This window comes from Chanodichthys erythropterus, chromosome 6 (assembly GCF_024489055.1).
Source record: "Chanodichthys erythropterus isolate Z2021 chromosome 6, ASM2448905v1, whole genome shotgun sequence".
Taxonomy (NCBI): domain Eukaryota; kingdom Metazoa; phylum Chordata; class Actinopteri; order Cypriniformes; family Xenocyprididae; genus Chanodichthys; species Chanodichthys erythropterus.
The window spans coordinates 6,434,441-6,453,476 of record NC_090226.1 but is presented as its reverse complement, the minus strand read 5'-3'; the positions used below and the strand labels follow the sequence as shown (position 1 = coordinate 6,453,476).

Genomic DNA, 19,036 nt, shown 5'->3' with positions numbered 1-19,036 from the left:
AAATCATATTGTTGTTATATAGCTTAAATCTGTTTCTTTTGAAAAAATGGAGGAAAGCGTATATAGTGGTCTTAATCTAAAGCCTCAAAACGATGTGATCATGGCCCTGGTCTGGATCTTAATATTAGGTTTCTTGGTCTGGATCAACATGAAATGAAATTACTCCGTAATGTGACACACTTTCTAATGACACAGGACATTCAATAAGGAAAACAATTAGCGGGATGTGATTGTTTTCCACTGGGAATTGATTGGATGGTGAAAAGTGGACTAAAACACATTCTTTTTTTATATTTGAGATCGTTCACAATAAATTCAAGAATTAAGGGTCAGTTTTGAGTTCATGAGTTCATGTTGTCTTGATTTGAATCCTGGTCTCGACTTATGGTCTCAGTCAAGACCACAATCTATTTCCATCATACCAAAGTTTGACAATTACCTCAACGACTAGTCGACATGGCATCTGTACCATTAAAGGGAATTACATTCATCTGAATAGCCACCGTTGGTCAGTGTCTTAACTGAATCCTGCAACAAATTTCAGTTTAAATGGACCGCTTGATCTGCATTAAGGTATCAGAGGATATCCAACTAAGAAAGAAAAAGTAGAAGGATATGTTGTTTACACAACAATGTACTAAAAAGTTTTCCCTTTGTGTTTGTCGTGTATAGACGACAGTGGTTAAAAATGCTGTATTCTTCTGCCAGGCCAGTAGTTGGCGATGTCACTTTGTAAAGAAAAACTATGTGCTAAAAGGCTACACACGTTTATGGAAAATATCAGAGACTGCTTGAGGAATGAAGACAATTCTTATGTGATTATAATCGTGTAACGTTATTTATTTGGTTTAATGTTTTATCTGTCTCTTCCCTGTGCCTGTTGATTCCTGACAAATGCATATCTTTCACAGATTCACACACTCCAGTATAACTCGTATAACTCATAACTCCTGTTGTCTTCTCATGAGCTCCCTCTGTTGCTCTGGCTGAAAGGATCAGGATAGATAGATGGAGAGATCGCGCAAACATCCTCGGATAGCAATCATAGCATAATTTAGAGGAAAATAAATAGAAATGCTCAGAAAAGTGACGTAAACATAGGGTATGTTATCAATATATTTCTAAATGTGTAAGCCTTTGGATTTAAAAGCCTTAGTGGAGTTGTTTTTTGCGTTCTTGTGATCGCAAATAAATGGAAGCAGGCGCAACTGAATAGGTCTGTGTTTTCTTTTTATGTCAGTATAAATATCAGTTAGATTTAGCATGATTGATGTGCACTCCTGACATAAATTAATACATTACAATTACTGTAACATTTTTTATTGTAAAACATTGTTGAAATATTGATGCCGGAATCTTAAATCTTTAAGTAAAAAACAAACATTCGCAAGTTTGGATCGTTAAATCTTGAATGACTGTCAACTGTTGAATGAATGAGTGTCACGTCCAGCTTGTTTACTTCGAACCGGAAGACGCTCCCACGTTTGACGCAAGGCCTCATGGGGCGTAGGAGACTTGTTGATAAGTGCATAGTGTATTGCTGCGTTCACGTCACCTCGTATTTACCGGATTCTTGAAATGACAACACATGATGTTATATTCGGAGCTGTTCACGTCCTCGGACTGGGAATTATGCGTTTCCATGGCACCACTATCATCGCCTAAATGAATCTACAGCGGTCAGGTGGTACAGCGGCCACGTGGTACATGTGGAAGCGTTCAGAAAACTCCCAGCTTACAAGCTGTAATTACGATCTCTATGAGGACGTGAATGCTTTTTACAAGCTACAATCTCGTAACTACAGGAATTACGAGGCCATGTGAACGCACCTTATAGTGCGTCATTTGGGACGCAACTTATGTTTCAATTTCTATTTCAAAAGTTTGCTTTCAATTCATCAACGAATCCTGAAAAAAATTTATCATGGTTTACACAGACAAAAAAATAATATTAAAGGTGCTCTAAGTGATCTTGGGTGGAGTAACTTCCTGTTGACGTTCGAAGTGTTGTCAAACCAAACAGACCCTGTAGGCGTTTCTCAATGTCAAGGATACTTCCTTGGCAGGACTGGTCCTTCCAAGTCACTTCCTTCAGAGTCTAGGAGAGGCTCCTCTTTAGCATTCAGAGAACACGTAAATGGAACAGACTAGCAAGTGCACGTCATTGCGTCATTACCCCCGGTAAACAGCTGCTTGTTTTCTACCTTTACAGTCTATGTTTTCTACACGGAGACGTATGAACGCCTCCGTTTGTTCCTTGGTCCCTGTTAAAAAATACGAGAAAGCTATGAATAACGCTGTGAATGGTATAAATGGTATAATATTAACGTTAAATTACTTTAGACAACTTAACTAGTTATTTATAAAGGATGCCGGTGATGGAAAACAAGCTAACAACGGTCCGGTTCAGTTAGCCATCAATAACGTAATTTGTATTTGTATAATTTATAATATCAATACTGTAGTAATTTGTACTGACATTTAAACGTTAAACTTTATTTATCTGACATATTTACTACTGTTATAACAAATGTTTGGTAACGTAAATATACTTACATTTGAAAGCATATTGCCCGCTAACGTCCAACATTTTTTAAAAACATTTTTGAACAAGATTGCAAAGCTGCACGCATAGGATTGTGGGTGATTTGAGAGCGCGAAGAGCGCGAAGGATACACATATGCATCCTTTCCTGTGTATGGGATATTTTTCGAACGAAGGACTCAGTCCTTGTTTGAAATTCTGAGGATCCTCGACATTGGAACAGTCCTTTGACGGATGTCGATGACGTAGCATCCTCGAAATTCTGGCTTCCGAGGATCCTTCCTTGACATTGAGAAACGCCTTCTGTCTCAATCAGGCTCCCTAGTTCAGTAGTCAGGGCACTGACCAGGGAGTCGGCCACCCTCCCTCCTCCTCCTCCTCCCCCTCCCCTCCGTGCTTCCTTAAACAGTCATGAACGTGCATTTAAAATCATTCTTGTCAGTTATTGGCTGGAGCTTGTTTATTATGTTTCGTGGTCCAGGCTGCACCAGTTTGTTTTTATTGCCGTTTTTGGAGCTTGTGGCAACTACAGAGACCGCGTTTTTTTTTTTTCTCCACAGTGTGTTCAGGGGACAGGCAGCTAGCGGATAGTGAGGAGATGTTTGCTGTATGTGACAAAAAAATGTTTTGGCCTAAAAATGCGTGACATCACTTAGAGCACCTTTAAGCAGCTGTTTCCCCTGCTAACTTTTTTTTTTTTTTTGCCAGCGCCACCATTTTTGAACCCCTTTACAAAACTTTAATGACCCCCCCAAGTATATTTTGTAAAATAAACATGCATTTTATTCTAGCTTCATGCATTCTTTTTATCAACACTTGGGCAAGATTCATATAAAAAAGCAACATTTTGAACAAAAAGCTGAGAAAATCACATTTTTTGTCTGGAGAATGTGTCTGGATCGGATTCAGAACGATGATCAAAACATAGATGGAGTAGACTGATCCCATCAACACCCACAAAGCTTCACAGTACTTTACCTTATCCTGGGCCAACATTTTATTCAGTAACGTTAGGCAGATTTGATTTGTATGCCGTTTAATTTTTGACGCTTGTGTTATTTTACGTGCTTCCATCTCTTGTTTGTGCTTCGCCTGTGTTTTGGTCCGGAGATTCTGTAATCTTTCAGAAAATGCGTAATAGCGCCCCCTGCTGTATGACAGTGAAAACGTGGATTGCCGGAAAATTCTGTTCATAGCGGGGAAAGAGTAAAAAATCGAATGACCACAAAGTTTTGAATGGTAGTCTATGTTTAAAACAGTAGGCAGATTCGGATGTGGTTAGTTTCTATACAGGCTACGTCACACCTCACATCACACTGAAACCACTGAAAAAAAAAAAAATATCTCGCTGTGATAGGATAGGAACCACCTGAGATTTGATCAACACCATCAGGGGCTTATACTTTCAGCCAGACTTGTTGCTCCAACCACTGTATCACAACATATTATGCATAAATTGACGTAACATGACCACATACTGTAGATGACAGATGCAAATGAACTAGAGTTATGTGTCCTGATCCACCCTACAGGACAAAGTTCTTCCTCACTAAAAATAAAAGACAATTATACAGTGATAATGGCTTTAGTTTTCCCAGAGGAAATGGTCTTATTAAACGAGCTACAGCATTACTCTAATTGGGTCTTGTGGCTTATTGCTCTGTGAGCCTGAATTGTCATTGATAAGCCATAAAATTTAGTGTGGCTCTCTGACTAATACAAATGACTGTATACATTCACTTGCAAGCAATAACAAATACCACAATTTATCAGTTCACATGCTACAAAATGAATAAATATATGCTAGAGATGAACATTGCCTTATCATAATCTAATGTCTACACACTCTAGTATGTGGTAACTATGGAAATGATTCATTTGTTGGCCTACTCTTCTGAGATATGCTATCTGAGGATGCGGCGCAAACAGACTCTTCAGAGGGAGAGAGATGCTTTTTGCTCATCACTATTAATGTATTCGCTCAAATTCCCCTCATCGAAACAGGCCTGTGATCTTGCGCTGTGAGCTCTACACAATATAACCAGCTGAGTTTAATGTCACTTTCTTTCTCCATTCCGGATGACAGGACCTCCGACAGTTTCTGTTGAGTAATAAGGGCCGATTAGCAGGTTTGAGCTTTCAAAGCAGCAGCTTCATTAAGTCACTATTAAGCACTGTGCAATTTGACTGTCACTAATGGCAGCGTGGAGGACAGGCGTGACTGATGAGAGGAAACTAGGCTCGGTGCGCTTCTGCAAACGAAGAATCAGAGAATGTTAAACAGTGAAGGAACAGCAAAAAGAGCACAGACTGATTTTCTTTTAACACCAAAAATATGGGTACTTGATGATTGGAAGCTTGTGAAGTTTCATTCAGAATGTATTGCATGATCTTGCCTCGCTCTGCAAGCACAAAAGGCATTTAAGATGGGAATAAAATTAATAATAAAGAAAGGATGACTTTTTATAACTATAAAGAGCTTATAGTCACACTGTAACTGTTTCTTGATGCATCATGTGGAGGATGAATAATTTTGCCCTGGAGATCTGACCCTGGAAAAGCATTTTTATTGATTGTTCACACATTAAAAGATATGAGTAATTTACACAAGTGTATGTTATGGGGAGTTGCGTAAATGCATTTTTTTTTTTTTTTTTTGCCAATTTATATGAAAAAAATTGTTATATTTTAAAAGGAATTTTCACCAGGATGCCTCAGTGTTGTCCATGTTATGCACATGGTGTATACTCATAAATCACAGCAGTGGATATTACTATAATGCTCTAGATGTCACATCCTTATCTGGGCCACTGGAATATTTCTCTTTTTCTTTCATGTTGCAGTGAAACTCTCCTGATAATGGTCTATATAAAAATATAAGGCAACACTGTTTTAAACTCGGCTGCAACATGGACATTAACCGAGTCTTGAGGGAAACACTTGTTTAATAAAACACTGCCCTAGTTTCTCCAGAGGATCTCAAGCCAAAGAAAAAAAGGCCAGCCAATGAATAGAAATGCATCTTTTTTGGATCACGAGTTCAGTAATATCGAGACTAGGTCAAACGAGTTTGTAGTTACCTATACCACAATATATTACATTTTTAAACTCTCTATCAAAACTTTAAAAATTAATTGTTTTTGTTAATCAATCAATGAATAATTATTAACTCACATATATATATATATATATATATAAATATATATTTTTTTTTTTTTTTAAATATATAATATATATATATATTTTTAAATATATAATATATATATATTTTTAAATATATAATATATATCTGTATTTTTAAATATATAATATATATATATATATATTAAATATATAATATATATATATATATATATTTTTAAATATATAATATATATATATATATTTTTTTTAAATATATAATATATATATATATATATATATTTTTATATATATATATATATATATATATATATATATATATATATATATATATATATATATATATATATATATATATATATATATATATATATATATATATATATATACACACACACACAGTATATCCATACATAAACATAAAATATTTACTGGTTAAATATTTACAAACGTTTATGTTAAATGCAATTAATTACGATTAATCGATTTGACAGCACTTTTATACATACGTGCTGTCAAATCGATTAATCGCAATTAATTGCATATAACAATTTTGTGTGTGTGTGTGTGTGTATATATATTATATATATATATATACACACACAACATATGTTTACACATTTTATGTTAAATGCGATTAATCACGATTAATTGATTGACAGCACTAATATACATATATATTAGTCAAATCATTTAATCACAATTAATCGAATCTAACAAATATTTGTGTGTGTATATATAAATACTAGAGGTGGGCATAGATTAATTTTTTTAATCTAGATTAATCTAGATTAATTTTGGAATTAATCTAGATTAAAATGGCTCATTTGAATTCTGCCAAAGACATTCAGAATATGTGAGATACCCAAATTGTCCCTGCGTCCCAATGTCCATACTATCCATCCTAAATAGTATGTGAGATTAAAATAAGTGTGTGCCAAAGCATAGTATGTTGAAAAGAGTATGCCAAAAGACCCCGGATGGTCTACTATTTCCGGTAGATTTTCGAAGTGTGGATCTGTGCACACTATAAAGGCTAATATTGCCCACAACCCATAGCACGTTGTACGAGGATTCAGTTCAGAACTACAAACACGAGTAAAAAGTGTTAAAAACTACAAAACATGACGAATATGCACGATAGAGGCTGAGAGGCTGTTTGAGTGACTAATAATCAGTTCAAACTGATAGAAAATATTTATTTAGTGTTATATGTGTTATTTTTCATCTGCAAATACCAATGTGGACTTTTATAAAGATCTGATTGGCCATTAACTTTTAAATGCATCTTTATGCATTAATATGAGGAGAGTTCTCCACATGAAAGACTCGCGACTGCAGATCAACGTGCTGCATTTCTCTCCGATACGGTAGGAAATTAGCTAAATGAAATGTGGAGGATGTAAGATGATTGACAGGGAAGTTTACTGTGACTGGATGCGACAGAGAGCAAAGACGCAACTGTATGACGTGATAGTATGTCCCAAAGCTTGTCTACTCTTTTGCTACACACTCAAAAGTAAGTACTTTTTGTTCACAGAAAGAGTAACGTTACATATTTTAGGGCGTAGTATAAGTAGGCGAATTGGAACGCAGCAAATGACTAGAGAAGATTAACCTCAGTGGAGTTAAACTTTTGTATAGGTTATATTTTGTATATTGACATCTTACCGCGTTTGAAACAACACTGATTCTCATGTTCATTCATGTTTATCTGATGCTATAAATGGCCTGATAAGAGATGATGAGTTTACGAGCCTCTTGAGCTGAGGCGCTACAGCAATCTGTCACCACCATGGTCACGACACATTAAAGAAAACGGGTTTTATTGTTTGAATTTCTTAAAAAACTACACAGTTTTAAAGCTGGGACTTTGTTAAATATCATAAGTTACCTGCTTTGTCTTGTCAGTGTCCTCTGCTCCGTGATGCATTTATCACTGTGTGACGTGACGGGCCTGACAGCACCACGGCTTGTCGACCAAAGCAACAGTAACTAAGGGGGGCTGGTGGTTCTTTGCGAAGGGTCAGTTCGGCTAGGTATACATCCGCGCTAAAATATCAAGGTGAAAGTCATCATAACTTGTGTAGAATAGACCCAGCTCCCAACCCAACTTTGAGAATAGATTAACGGCGATATTTTTTTTATCGCCCGATAAGAGTCTCGCGTTAACGCAGCACGTTAACGCCGTTAACGGCCCACCACTAATACATACATATATAAATGTTATTAAATTACTTAAAATTGTAATCTTTAATTGTAAATTAGATATGAATACAGGTTTAAGATGTGTTCTGAAATAATAATAATTAGTGCTGTCAAACAATTAATCGCGATTAATCACATCCAAATAAAAGTTTGTTTACATAATGTGTGTAAACTGTCTATAATTATGGATATTTAAATACACACACATACATGTATATATTTAAGAAATATTTGCATGTATATATATATTAATTTAATTGATATTATATATAAATATAACAATTGTTCTTAAATATATACATACATGTGTGTGTATTTATATATATACATAACAGTTATACACAGTACACACACATATTATGTAAACAAAGTTTTACTTTGAAATGCAATTAATCAGGATTAATCTCAATTAATCCTTTGACAGCACTAATAACACAAAATAATAATAAACAAACAATAATGGTATAATAAATCTTAATTCTTTAGCTAACTGATTGTTTTGTTTACTTTGATCTTTTTTCCAACTGTTCTTTTATCTGAAAAACAGAAAAGACAAGCACAGAGGTCAGAGGTTAAAGGAAGTTCCCTCCACACTGTCCCGTTCAACGGTGCAGAGATTGCAATCAGTGCAGCCCTCTCTTTCTCTTTCTGAGGTGAAAACCTTGTCATGAAAAAAACACCAATGACACCTTGACATGCCCTCCTTTGTTAGTCAAACACTTGGTATACAACCTCAAGTGGCAAAACTGACACTTGCTAACTGAGCAGAGAATTACGGATTCACTCCTCAACAATCGTTGCTAAACACTACAGCCTACACGCACCGTCCAGTCGATATCACACATCCTGTTGCCATAGAGACCCAGGAATGTCGGCTCACTCACCAAACCCCAATGACTCATGAGACAAAAACAGGATTCGGAGAGTTTGCCACAATCCTCACATTATCAGTGGATCGAAGAGCAAAGAAAACACAATCACTACACAATAAATACAGGGCTAGAGCCACTAGGCACGGTGTGCCCTCCTCATTAATCAGAAAAGTAGTCCATCAATATGGGTTTAATATTTGATCCACACAATAACAAACATTGGCTCACATCCTTAAGAAAATGTTTTACATGTCTAGGACATCATACACTGAGAAAGAGATTTAAATGTTAATAATTTGCAAAAAAAAAAGCTAATTATTTAAAAATATTTATTTGTATTTGTAATATTAATATTTAAGTCCCTTTCTGAGCTTGACATCCTAAATGTGTTCAAATAAATTATATTTAATTATAATAACATATTTATGACAAAATAAATGAGCACTTGGACATCCTCAGAAACTATCTATCAACTGAGATTTCAATAAGAAACATTAAGTTTCAATCCCAATGGCGAAGTATTCAAACATACTTGATGAGTAAAGTGTTACAAATAAAGATGGAATCTATCTGCGTCTACCCAGAATGCCTCACGCTTTGCTCTGGTTTTTGGTCTCTGTGCTAATTAACCCAGATGTGGATATTAATATTGCGGCTGGAGTGGAAATAGGGCAGATGGAGAGGAGAGGGGGCAGATTTAAGGGTGGCGTCAGAGTGAAGTGGGTCGCTCCCACCCGTGTGTGACAGGAGACTAACAGTCGTTACTATATTAAGACACCGATGGGACCTTTTTAATTGCTCATTACCCAATAGGATACGATGAGAAACCCAGACTGCTCTTAAAAGAGACTTTTATGGTGCTGCTGTTGTACATTTTGAGAGAAGTGATAAAGTTTGGGGTAATAATGCTTTATAACATTCAATTTGTGAACATTAGTCAATGCATTAGAAGTGTTATTTTAGTATTATTGGCAACACCTTACAATAAGGTTTCATTTGTTAACTACTTTAGTTAACATGAACTAACATTGAACAATACTTCTACAGCATGAATTAATCTTAGTTAATATTAACTTCAACATTTATTAAAATCAAACGTTGTGTTTGTTAACAATGGTAATGCACTGTGAACGAACATGAACAAACCATGACTGTTTAATAAATGCATTGTTCATTGTTAGTTCATGGTATCATATGGTATCATGGTATCATTTATCATATTTTTATACTAATATAGTATTTATTCATATTTTGGAATAGCTTTTATTTGTATATTTAGTTTATGTTTTAGTGATTTGTGCTTGTTTTGTTGTTAGTTTTTAGTTGTTTTTAAATATTTCTATTTAGCTTTAAATTATTTATTTCCACTTTAGTAATTTTAGAACTTACATTTCAAATTTTCCTTTATCTTTTTTAAATGTTTTTTTTTTTTTCAATCTAAAATGTATATTTTGTTTAATTCCAGCTTTATTTCAATTACCAAGAATGTTTTTAATAGTTTTAGTTACCAAAAATGACACTGTTCATGAACTAACAATCGAAAACATTTTTTTACAGTATTTATTAATCTATATTAACATGCATATTTATGTTTGGTAAAAAAACATGAACTTAAATAAATGCAATAATTAAGAAAATAAAAACTTAAAATGTTCAAATGAATAATTAACATGAACCAAATATTATATATATATATATATATATATATATATATATATATATATATATATATATATATATATATATATATATATATATATATTTTTTTTTTTTTTTTTTTATTATTTTTTTTTTTTAAATCACATTAAGGCCTGGTTTCACAGACAGGGCTTAGATTAAGCCAGAATTAATTGGGCTTAGTTTAATTAGGACATTTAAGTAGCTTTTATATACGTGCCTTAGAAAAAAAAAAAAACATTACTGATGTGCATCTTGAGGCAACACAATGGCACCGACATATTTTAAGATAAGTCAGAGCAAGTTGCTTTTCAGTTCAGACAGCTCAAATATGCATTTTAGTCTGAGACTCGGCTTAAGCCTTGCCTGTGAAATGTGTCTTAAACTAAAGTAAACTAACTGAACCTTATTATAAAGTGTCTAAGTGCTCAAATGTACACCCAAACAGGTCTTTCTAACAATCAAGTACACATAAATCTTTTCATGCATATGTTACTCAGAGCAGAAAATATTTGCCCCAAATTCAACACTTTCACAAAATCATAAAAAATTTGAATTTAACTTCAAGTTTTAAACATTAAATTAACCTCTAAACCAAGGGTTCTTAACTCTTGCCCTCGAAATCCACTTTCCTGCAGAGTTTAGCTCCAATCAAACACATCTGAACAAGTTCATCAAGGTCAGTATTAATAAATTGGACCTTGAGGGCCAAAATTGCTCTAAACATACATTTCTAATCCCAAGTCATTAGTACACATTCTAAGTTTAGTTTAAACACTGATTTTAATGGAGAACAGACATATCTAATGGTAAAAATCCTGAGCAGTTTGAAGCCCCACAATGACAGACTTTTTTCTGTGGTGTTTTATCACCATCAGCCCCTGTGTCAGTCCCGCTTGGCGCGTTATCCCATTTCAGTGTGTCTTTGTTGCTGTTCTGTCCACCTGCATAGTCAAAAGTCAGCTCTTCATACCTTTCTATGTCTCGATTCGCAAACAGAGCGAGTCTGGGCAGCAGTGAGTGCACTCGGACTGGCACCATGAGCAGGTTGGGCTGGCAGGAGTGGTTGATGAACCTCCCCACATTGCCTACAGCGACAGGGTCCACGAATGTCTGGGTAATCCTGTCCCCTCCGCTGTGCTCTTGAACAGCGATGATGTAGTTCATATCTAGGGGAGTCTGGGAGAGCTGGCGGCGACGGGCCTCGTGAGGCCCGATTATTTCCCCGGCGTACTCACATACGAATCGGCCACATGGGAGGCGCTCGAGAGCCTCCACCCCCAAACCCCTGTCCTCGGTGCTGAAAACACCCAGGCGCACATCGACGCCCTTTTGAACGACACGATTCTGACAGGAGTCGCTGCAGGCACATAGGGCATTGCACTCGAAAACAGGCCTGCTGTAGCCGCCGTCCTCTTGCTGTTGGTACAGACGTCCCTCGCTGTCATACGTCTGGCCGAACCTCAAGCAGGGGCAGCTGTCGGGCAGGCAGGAACGGGCACGACATGAGCAGCCGGGGAGGGTCACCGCACTAGGGTCAAGGTCACAGCCTGGTCCTTGTACATTCTCTGGCACATACTAAAGGATTGACTCAGATTAAGATTTAACGTGAGCAAGAAATCAGTGTGAAAGTACATGAAAGTGCTGGCATCTAGTGGCGATGTGACAGAACTATTCATGCATTTTTATTTTTTTTTTGTCATTAAAATCAACTTATTTTTGAAACCACGATTACACTGCAAAATGATGAAAATGTCAATATACCTATAAAGACTGTACTGTAAGACGACGAGTAAAAACATTAATTACCTGAAAGTCTGAAAAAGCCTCTTTAGGGACACTGTTCTCAATCAAAACAGGAACATTCTCGATTCCCCCACACAAATCGCGGCTGTATGATCGCATTATGTCTTTTTTTGAACATTTACGTCTGATTCTGGTGTGAAAGAGAACATTATCAACTTGGAGCTGGTCGAGAAACGGAACCGGAAATGCTACTAGACACGCATAAAAGCTCGGTGTTGATGCAATATAAAAGTCTAATCGTGCATTATTTTTTTTTACCCTCTAGTGTAGAGGCGGGAGAATTTATGTTTTTATCATTGAGAGTTTTTAATGATGTTATTGATTATATGTATTATGAAGTTCATGCATGTTACTTTTACAACTTTATATACAATCACAAACACAAGCCTGAGGCTGAATCTGATTTAGAATTATGTTATGCTATACATTTTAGAGAGTGAAATGCTGTTAAATGCAGTTGTAGCCCTTTAAAAAAAACAAATTCTAATTTATTTATATATATATATATATATATATATATATATATATATATATATATATATATATATATATATATATATAGGCCTATATAATACATAATAATGGCAATATATACATGTCAAAGTCAGACTTGCCCCTTTGCCAGCTGTGATGCCTGGTTACTGGTTTAAACTTGGCCCAGGTTTGTAAAAGATTTTTGGGTCAGCACACCTTAATAGCTTCAACAGTTGATTGCCAATTAAGTTTAGAATACAATGAACCAATCAGAACCCATTTTATGTCAGATAGCTGCTAATGGTGGATATTTTGATGAATCAAAAATTAAGTTTTATCTATGTATAAACTGTTTATGTAATAAAATATGTTTTCGTGGTTTGTGTTGTCCCTTATCAGTGCAAAATTATCACAAATTAAAAATGATTCATGCCAATATTGTCCAAAACCCCACTTTTCTAGGGCATTTCCAAACTTTTGGAGGGCAGTGTATATATACAGTTGTGCTCAAAATTATTCATACCCTTGGTAAATATGACCAAAGAAGGCTGTGAAAATAAATCTGCATTGTTAATACTTTTGATCTTTTATGTAAAAAATCTACAAAAATCCAACCTTTCATTGGAGAATAATAATTTTAAATGGGGGGAAATCTCATTAATAGAGAAATGTTTTTCTCATAATACACACTGCTCACAATTAATCATATCCTTTTATTCAATACTTTTTGCAACCTCCTTTTCCCAAGATACCAGCTGTGATTCTTCACCTATAATGCCTGATGAGTTTGGAGAACACCTGAGGAGAGATCAGAGATCATTCCTTCATGCAGAATCTCTCCAGATCCTTCAGATTCCCAGCTCCATGTTGGTGCTTCTTCTCTTCAGTTCACTCTACTCATTTTCTTTAGGGTTCAGGTCAGGGGACTGGGATGGCCATGGCAGAAGCTTGGTTTTGTGTTCATTAACCAATTGTTGTGTTGGTTTTGATGTTTGTTTTGGATCATTGATGGAAGATCCAACCATGGCCCAGTCACTGCCAGTTTTTGCTTCATCTGACCATAGAACATTTGAAAAGTAACTGACACTACTGGAACTTCAAACGGGATGGGTTATATAGTCAGATGAAACAAAAAAAAAGAAGCAGCAAACAATTAAGATGGGTTTGGTGCACACAGGGGTAAAAAGTACCCTATGTGTACAAAGAAATATACTGCTGGATCTGATATTGTGGGCCTATTTTTCTGCTGAAGGTCCTGGACATCATAATTAGATACATGGAATAATGGATTCTATCAAATACCAACAGATAAAAAATCCAAACCTGACCACTTCTGCTAGAAATCCAATAATGGGCCATGGTTGGATCTTCCATCAGGACAATGATCCAAAACAAACATCAAATTCAACACAAAAATGGGTCACTGAACACAAAACCAAGCTTCTGCCATAGCCATCCCAGTCCCCTGACCTGAACCCTAAAGAAAATGAGTAGAGTGAACTGAAGAGAAGAAGCACCAACTGGGAATCTGAGGGATCTGGAGAGATTCTGCATGAAGGAATGATCTCTGATCTCTTGTCTGATCTCCAAACTCATCAGGCATTATAGGTACATAATTTTTACATAAAAGATCAAAAGTATTAACAATGCAGATTTATTTTCACAGCCTTTGGTCATATTTACCAAGGGTATGAATAATTTTGAGCACAACTGTATACATACACTGCCTTCCAAAAGTTTGGAAATGCCCTAGAAAAGTGGGGTTTTCGGACAATATTGGCATGAATCTTTTTTAATTTGTGATAATTTTGCACTGATAAGGGACAACACAAACTACAAAAACATATTTTATTACATAAACCGTTTATACAAAGAAAAAAAACTCCACCATTAGCAGCTATCTGACATAAACTGGGCTCTGATTGCCAATTAAGTTTAGAATACAATGAACCAATCAATTGTTGAAGCTATTAGGGTGTGCTGACCCAAAAATCTTTTACAAACCTGGGCTATATGCTTTTGTAATTGTTAAAAAGTTTCTTAACTGAAAAACCATACACACACACACACACACACAAATATATATATATATATGGATTTTAAGTTTAGAAACTTTTTAGCAATGGCAATAGACATAATGCTATTTAATTTGTCCCACTCATGTTAATGTTTAATCGGTATGTTGATATTAATGTTACTAATTATTAAAATGAACAAGCACGACCATTTAACTGAGTTTTTATTCAATGTTTAACCACAAAAACATCATAACAGACACTTAGACATAAAACTGTGTAGCTAGAGAGAAGCACTAAACACTTTAAAACAGTCTGATTGGCACTTTAGTGCTTTCCATCCACTCCCACCTCTAACTGGCATTTCTCATGATGTTTGCTGCATGATAAATGTACAGCAGGCAGCAATGTATTTTAAACACATCCTTTTGTAATCCTTAACAAGAACAGAATAGACTCTGGTAAAACACACAAGGGTAAATCAAAACTAAAAAAATAATTAGTTATCAATAATAAAAACAAGGCATAATGTTTGTTTATCCATGGTTATTTCAATCTATATTTGCATGACCGTTAATATATTTTGCATGGAGTGTCAAAGTTAGTTCAACAGTTGTTTAATAGCAGGTCAGAACCAAACGAAATACAACATTGGGCTGTTTGCATGAACAAGCACCACATAGACAGTAACGGGTCGCCTGACAGATCAAAAAAAAAAAAAAAAATTAAAAATGGAGGACCAGATACAGTATAACCTCAGCCATAATCAGGCATGAAATGAGGAAGAACGAATATCTGTTTTAGCATAGACATCATCACAATGGTCCCATACAGAAATTAACTGATCTACAACAGCCAACCAATAGAAATTTAGTTTGAATAATTAAAGTAAATGATAAAGACAGGAGGTGAGTGTTCGTAGCCATCATCTTGACCTCGGCGTCGACCCAGGACGATGTTTAAGTCAAGGTTTCCCCTTTTGTGACCTTAAGAGACAAAACGGAAAACAAATCAGGGGTTTATTTCAATGAATTTAAAACAAGAGGGTTTTTGACTTTCTAAAATCATAAAAACATACTCTGGCTTCAATGTACTCAATCCTCCTCTCCAAAGCAGTGAGCTTCTCATTCAAAGTGGCTAAACGGGACCTGCAGGACATATCTGAAAAGAAAAAGAGACATTTCAGTATTAGGAAACATATGAGAACAGCAATAATTTCCTGTGACACAAAACATCTACACCAATAATCAGCAAAAATAAAAGTTTTCAATTATTACTATTAATAGAAATTACAAAATAGAATATATTTTCTGTATAGCAACATAAATAAGAATATATTTAAAAAATAACTTTTTTGTTAAATAAGTGGTTCATTTTATTGATATTACACACGGTAATGGCACTTAAAATGGGGATGGTTTATCAAAACAAACCAATGTCTCTGAATTAAGCTATCCGTGTTTGGCCCTCATCATACCACAAAATTATAAAGATTTTAAATGTGTATACAGTCATTGAGAGATGTATATTTATGTATATCAATAAGCTAAATCATCATTTAAACACAGTATTTAATATAAAAAATACAAATTTGAAACATGGACGACAAGACCTACATCAAACCAACCCAACGCCCTACATGTTTTTCCTGGTCATTACACTATGTCTAATATACCATGTAAGTTATTCAAAATATATACTCATTTATTATGATAATACTTGTTTCTAAACGACATTCAACACAAAACAACTGAATTAACCAACATATTTTCTACACATAAAGCAGTTGGATGACCCACTGCTCTAGATTAGCATGCTAGCGTAAAGAAATGGCGTAATAAATTAAGTAAAATTAAACGACACGCCACAGCTTCTCCATCTTACCGAAGGAATTGAGGAAATCGGCTATTTTCTTAATGCTGCTGGTGATCACTTCGATATATTCACGGTTCGCCCAGTCTTGGTGAATTTCCCTTTGCACTGGATCCTCCTGTCCGGCCATCGTGAGCTAGTTAGCATTAGCCGCTGTCTGTGTGTGAGAGGAAGGAGCAGCAGCGCCCCCTCATGGACAAACAAAGAGTTCATTCTGGATATTGCGGCGAAAAGAACTTGTTTTCTGGCTTGACTTAAATCTCCATCTGTAATTTTCTATCGTTTGGCCTTTATATTATTATTGCGTGATTTTCTAAAAAATGCAGCCAGCGCGTGCGAACGGAATAAACGTAAAATAAACGGAATAATAATAAAAAAAAAACAATACACAAACAATAACATTCTGATGCACGTTATTAACAGACATTCAAGTCCTCAGGCGCTTCAATATTCATAACGAATCAGCCTTCAGCCCACTAAACAGCAAAATCTATCTGGACAAAAACTTCCTATTCAGAGCAGGTTAATAACTATTACAATAACACCAATATAATTATGTATAAGCCTTATTTATATAAAGATTTTCGACCGATGTTACTGTCTACTAATGTGTGACCTTTTTAGCAATGGTTATTTTCATTGTGCCACATAGCATAATCTGATATTGCTGAGTTCAACATGTTCCTGGGTCAACATTTTTGTTGATCCTGGAACAACATTCAAATCAAACAATCAGATTTGAGGCACAAGCCTACAGATTATGTCAAGTTTAGGCTTAAAACCATGAATTGGTGCTTCTACATCTATCATTTCCCTCTGATTTTTGAGATAACTTATGGGTAGGGTTAGGTTTAGGGGTAGGAATATGGTTAAGACTACATTTTCAGACTAGAATGTTGTTCCAGGATCAACAAAATATGTTGACCCAGGAACGCATCTTACTTAGCAATAACAGGACTTGCACCCGTATAATAGTGATTATTATGTTCATATAGCCTATTACATTTCCAAAAACATGTCAAATGCTATCATGATAATACCATGATTTTGGACATGTAGCTTAATAGTATTAATATTATGGCATTGTTTTAGCTTATATGAAAGTATTATGGCGCTTTGACCTGTATTGTGTAGATCTAGAGCTCATTAATAAGGTGCCACTTGTTAATAGAGCACCTTTTCATGGTGCATTTTTGTGAACTGTATGCTTTTATTGTGTAACATATTGTGATTGTTATGTTTTAAATCACCAGAGAAATGTCAACCAAGCTGAGAAAATGTAGACGAGGCCTTGCGGCAGCGTTGGATCAGGCAGCAGAAGAGGACTCGTCATCGTCTCCAAACAGTGTCTCTTCTCATAACTACAGCCTGGTTAGAATATCACAGAATGACACATATGTATTTGACCACTGGACAGAGAGGCCAGACTGCATGTGTTTGAGGTGCATATGCTGTTTTATCACTGATAAATGTGCTGCGGTTGTCCTGATTATATGTCTGCCACTAATAATTAGGCCGTTTTCTATAAATAGGAAGGAAGACTTTTTATGCTGCACACGGTCTGCAATACTGCAAGATCTACATGGGCTCCTTGGTCAGTGATGTGATGTTTTTACATCAAGTGTGACACTTGCCAATCATGCCAACTCTTATGAATAATTCCCTCCTCTATTTTCAGACATACAGACCTTGGAGGATCTCGTTGCAAAGCTGGAGTTTGAAAACGAGCTGAACCGCGTCTGCAGTAGATCCTTGCAGTGTAAAAACCCAGAATCCTCATTTAACCAAGAAGAAAGTGCAAATAGTGATATGGAAGAAGGAAGTACAGACCGCTGGGCTCACGATAGTACAGAGGAATATTCTTTCTTGCTGGACACGATTCTTGAGATTGAGCGGGACAATGACTTCACTGCTGACTGTGATGTTAGTTCTTTGGAGCTGGACTTACAGTTATCAGCATAGTTTGATGCCCTCAAGTATTTGTATGTTATACTTTTTCAGTTTGGAGGGAAATGGATCATTTTCAAAAGAAAATATGTGCTTTAAACATGTTTTGGGTACTCAGAAAGTTTTATGCATTTCATAATGTATATTTGTATAGCACAGAGTTCATAGAAATACAGCATATGCATGTCTTTCTCATTTACTCCTTCTTTAGATTAATTTATTTCTGCACTAGAATCAATATTTTTTTTTTATTTAATTTTTTTTTTAAAAGGATGATTCCATTATTACGGAAGAGGATTAGGGCCAAGCAATAATAAATAAATAAAACCATCTCGAGATTAAAGTTGTTAAATTTCCAGAAAAAACTCGAGATAAAATGTTGAGAATAAACTCATTCAATTATGAGAAAAAAGTCGTTAAATTATGAGAACAAATTCGTTAAAATATGAGAAAAAGTCGTTAAATTACCAGGACAAATTA

At 35.3% G+C, this 19,036-nt stretch overlaps 2 protein-coding genes across 2 annotated transcripts; both read right to left on the bottom strand.

Moving 5' to 3' along the window:
* Nucleotides 1–10,591: 10,591 nt before the first annotated feature.
* On the bottom strand, nucleotides 10,592–12,416 carry setmar (SET domain and mariner transposase fusion gene). The gene is made up of 2 exons (XM_067387171.1): nucleotides 12,252–12,416; nucleotides 10,592–12,020 (listed from the first exon to the last, which is right to left on the bottom strand). Exons 1-2 carry the CDS (start codon nucleotides 12,345–12,347, stop codon nucleotides 11,226–11,228), a joined length of 891 nt encoding a protein of 296 aa, XP_067243272.1. The 5' UTR covers nucleotides 12,348–12,416; the 3' UTR covers nucleotides 10,592–11,225.
* A 2,528-nt stretch (nucleotides 12,417–14,944) lies between these two features.
* On the bottom strand, nucleotides 14,945–16,781 carry brk1 (BRICK1 subunit of SCAR/WAVE actin nucleating complex). The gene is made up of 3 exons (XM_067387170.1): nucleotides 16,622–16,781; nucleotides 15,816–15,898; nucleotides 14,945–15,723 (listed from the first exon to the last, which is right to left on the bottom strand). The coding sequence occupies exons 1-3, from the start codon at nucleotides 16,737–16,739 to the stop codon at nucleotides 15,697–15,699; spliced, it is 228 nt and encodes a 75-aa protein (XP_067243271.1). The 5' UTR covers nucleotides 16,740–16,781; the 3' UTR covers nucleotides 14,945–15,696.
* Between the last annotated feature and the right edge of the window lie 2,255 nt (nucleotides 16,782–19,036).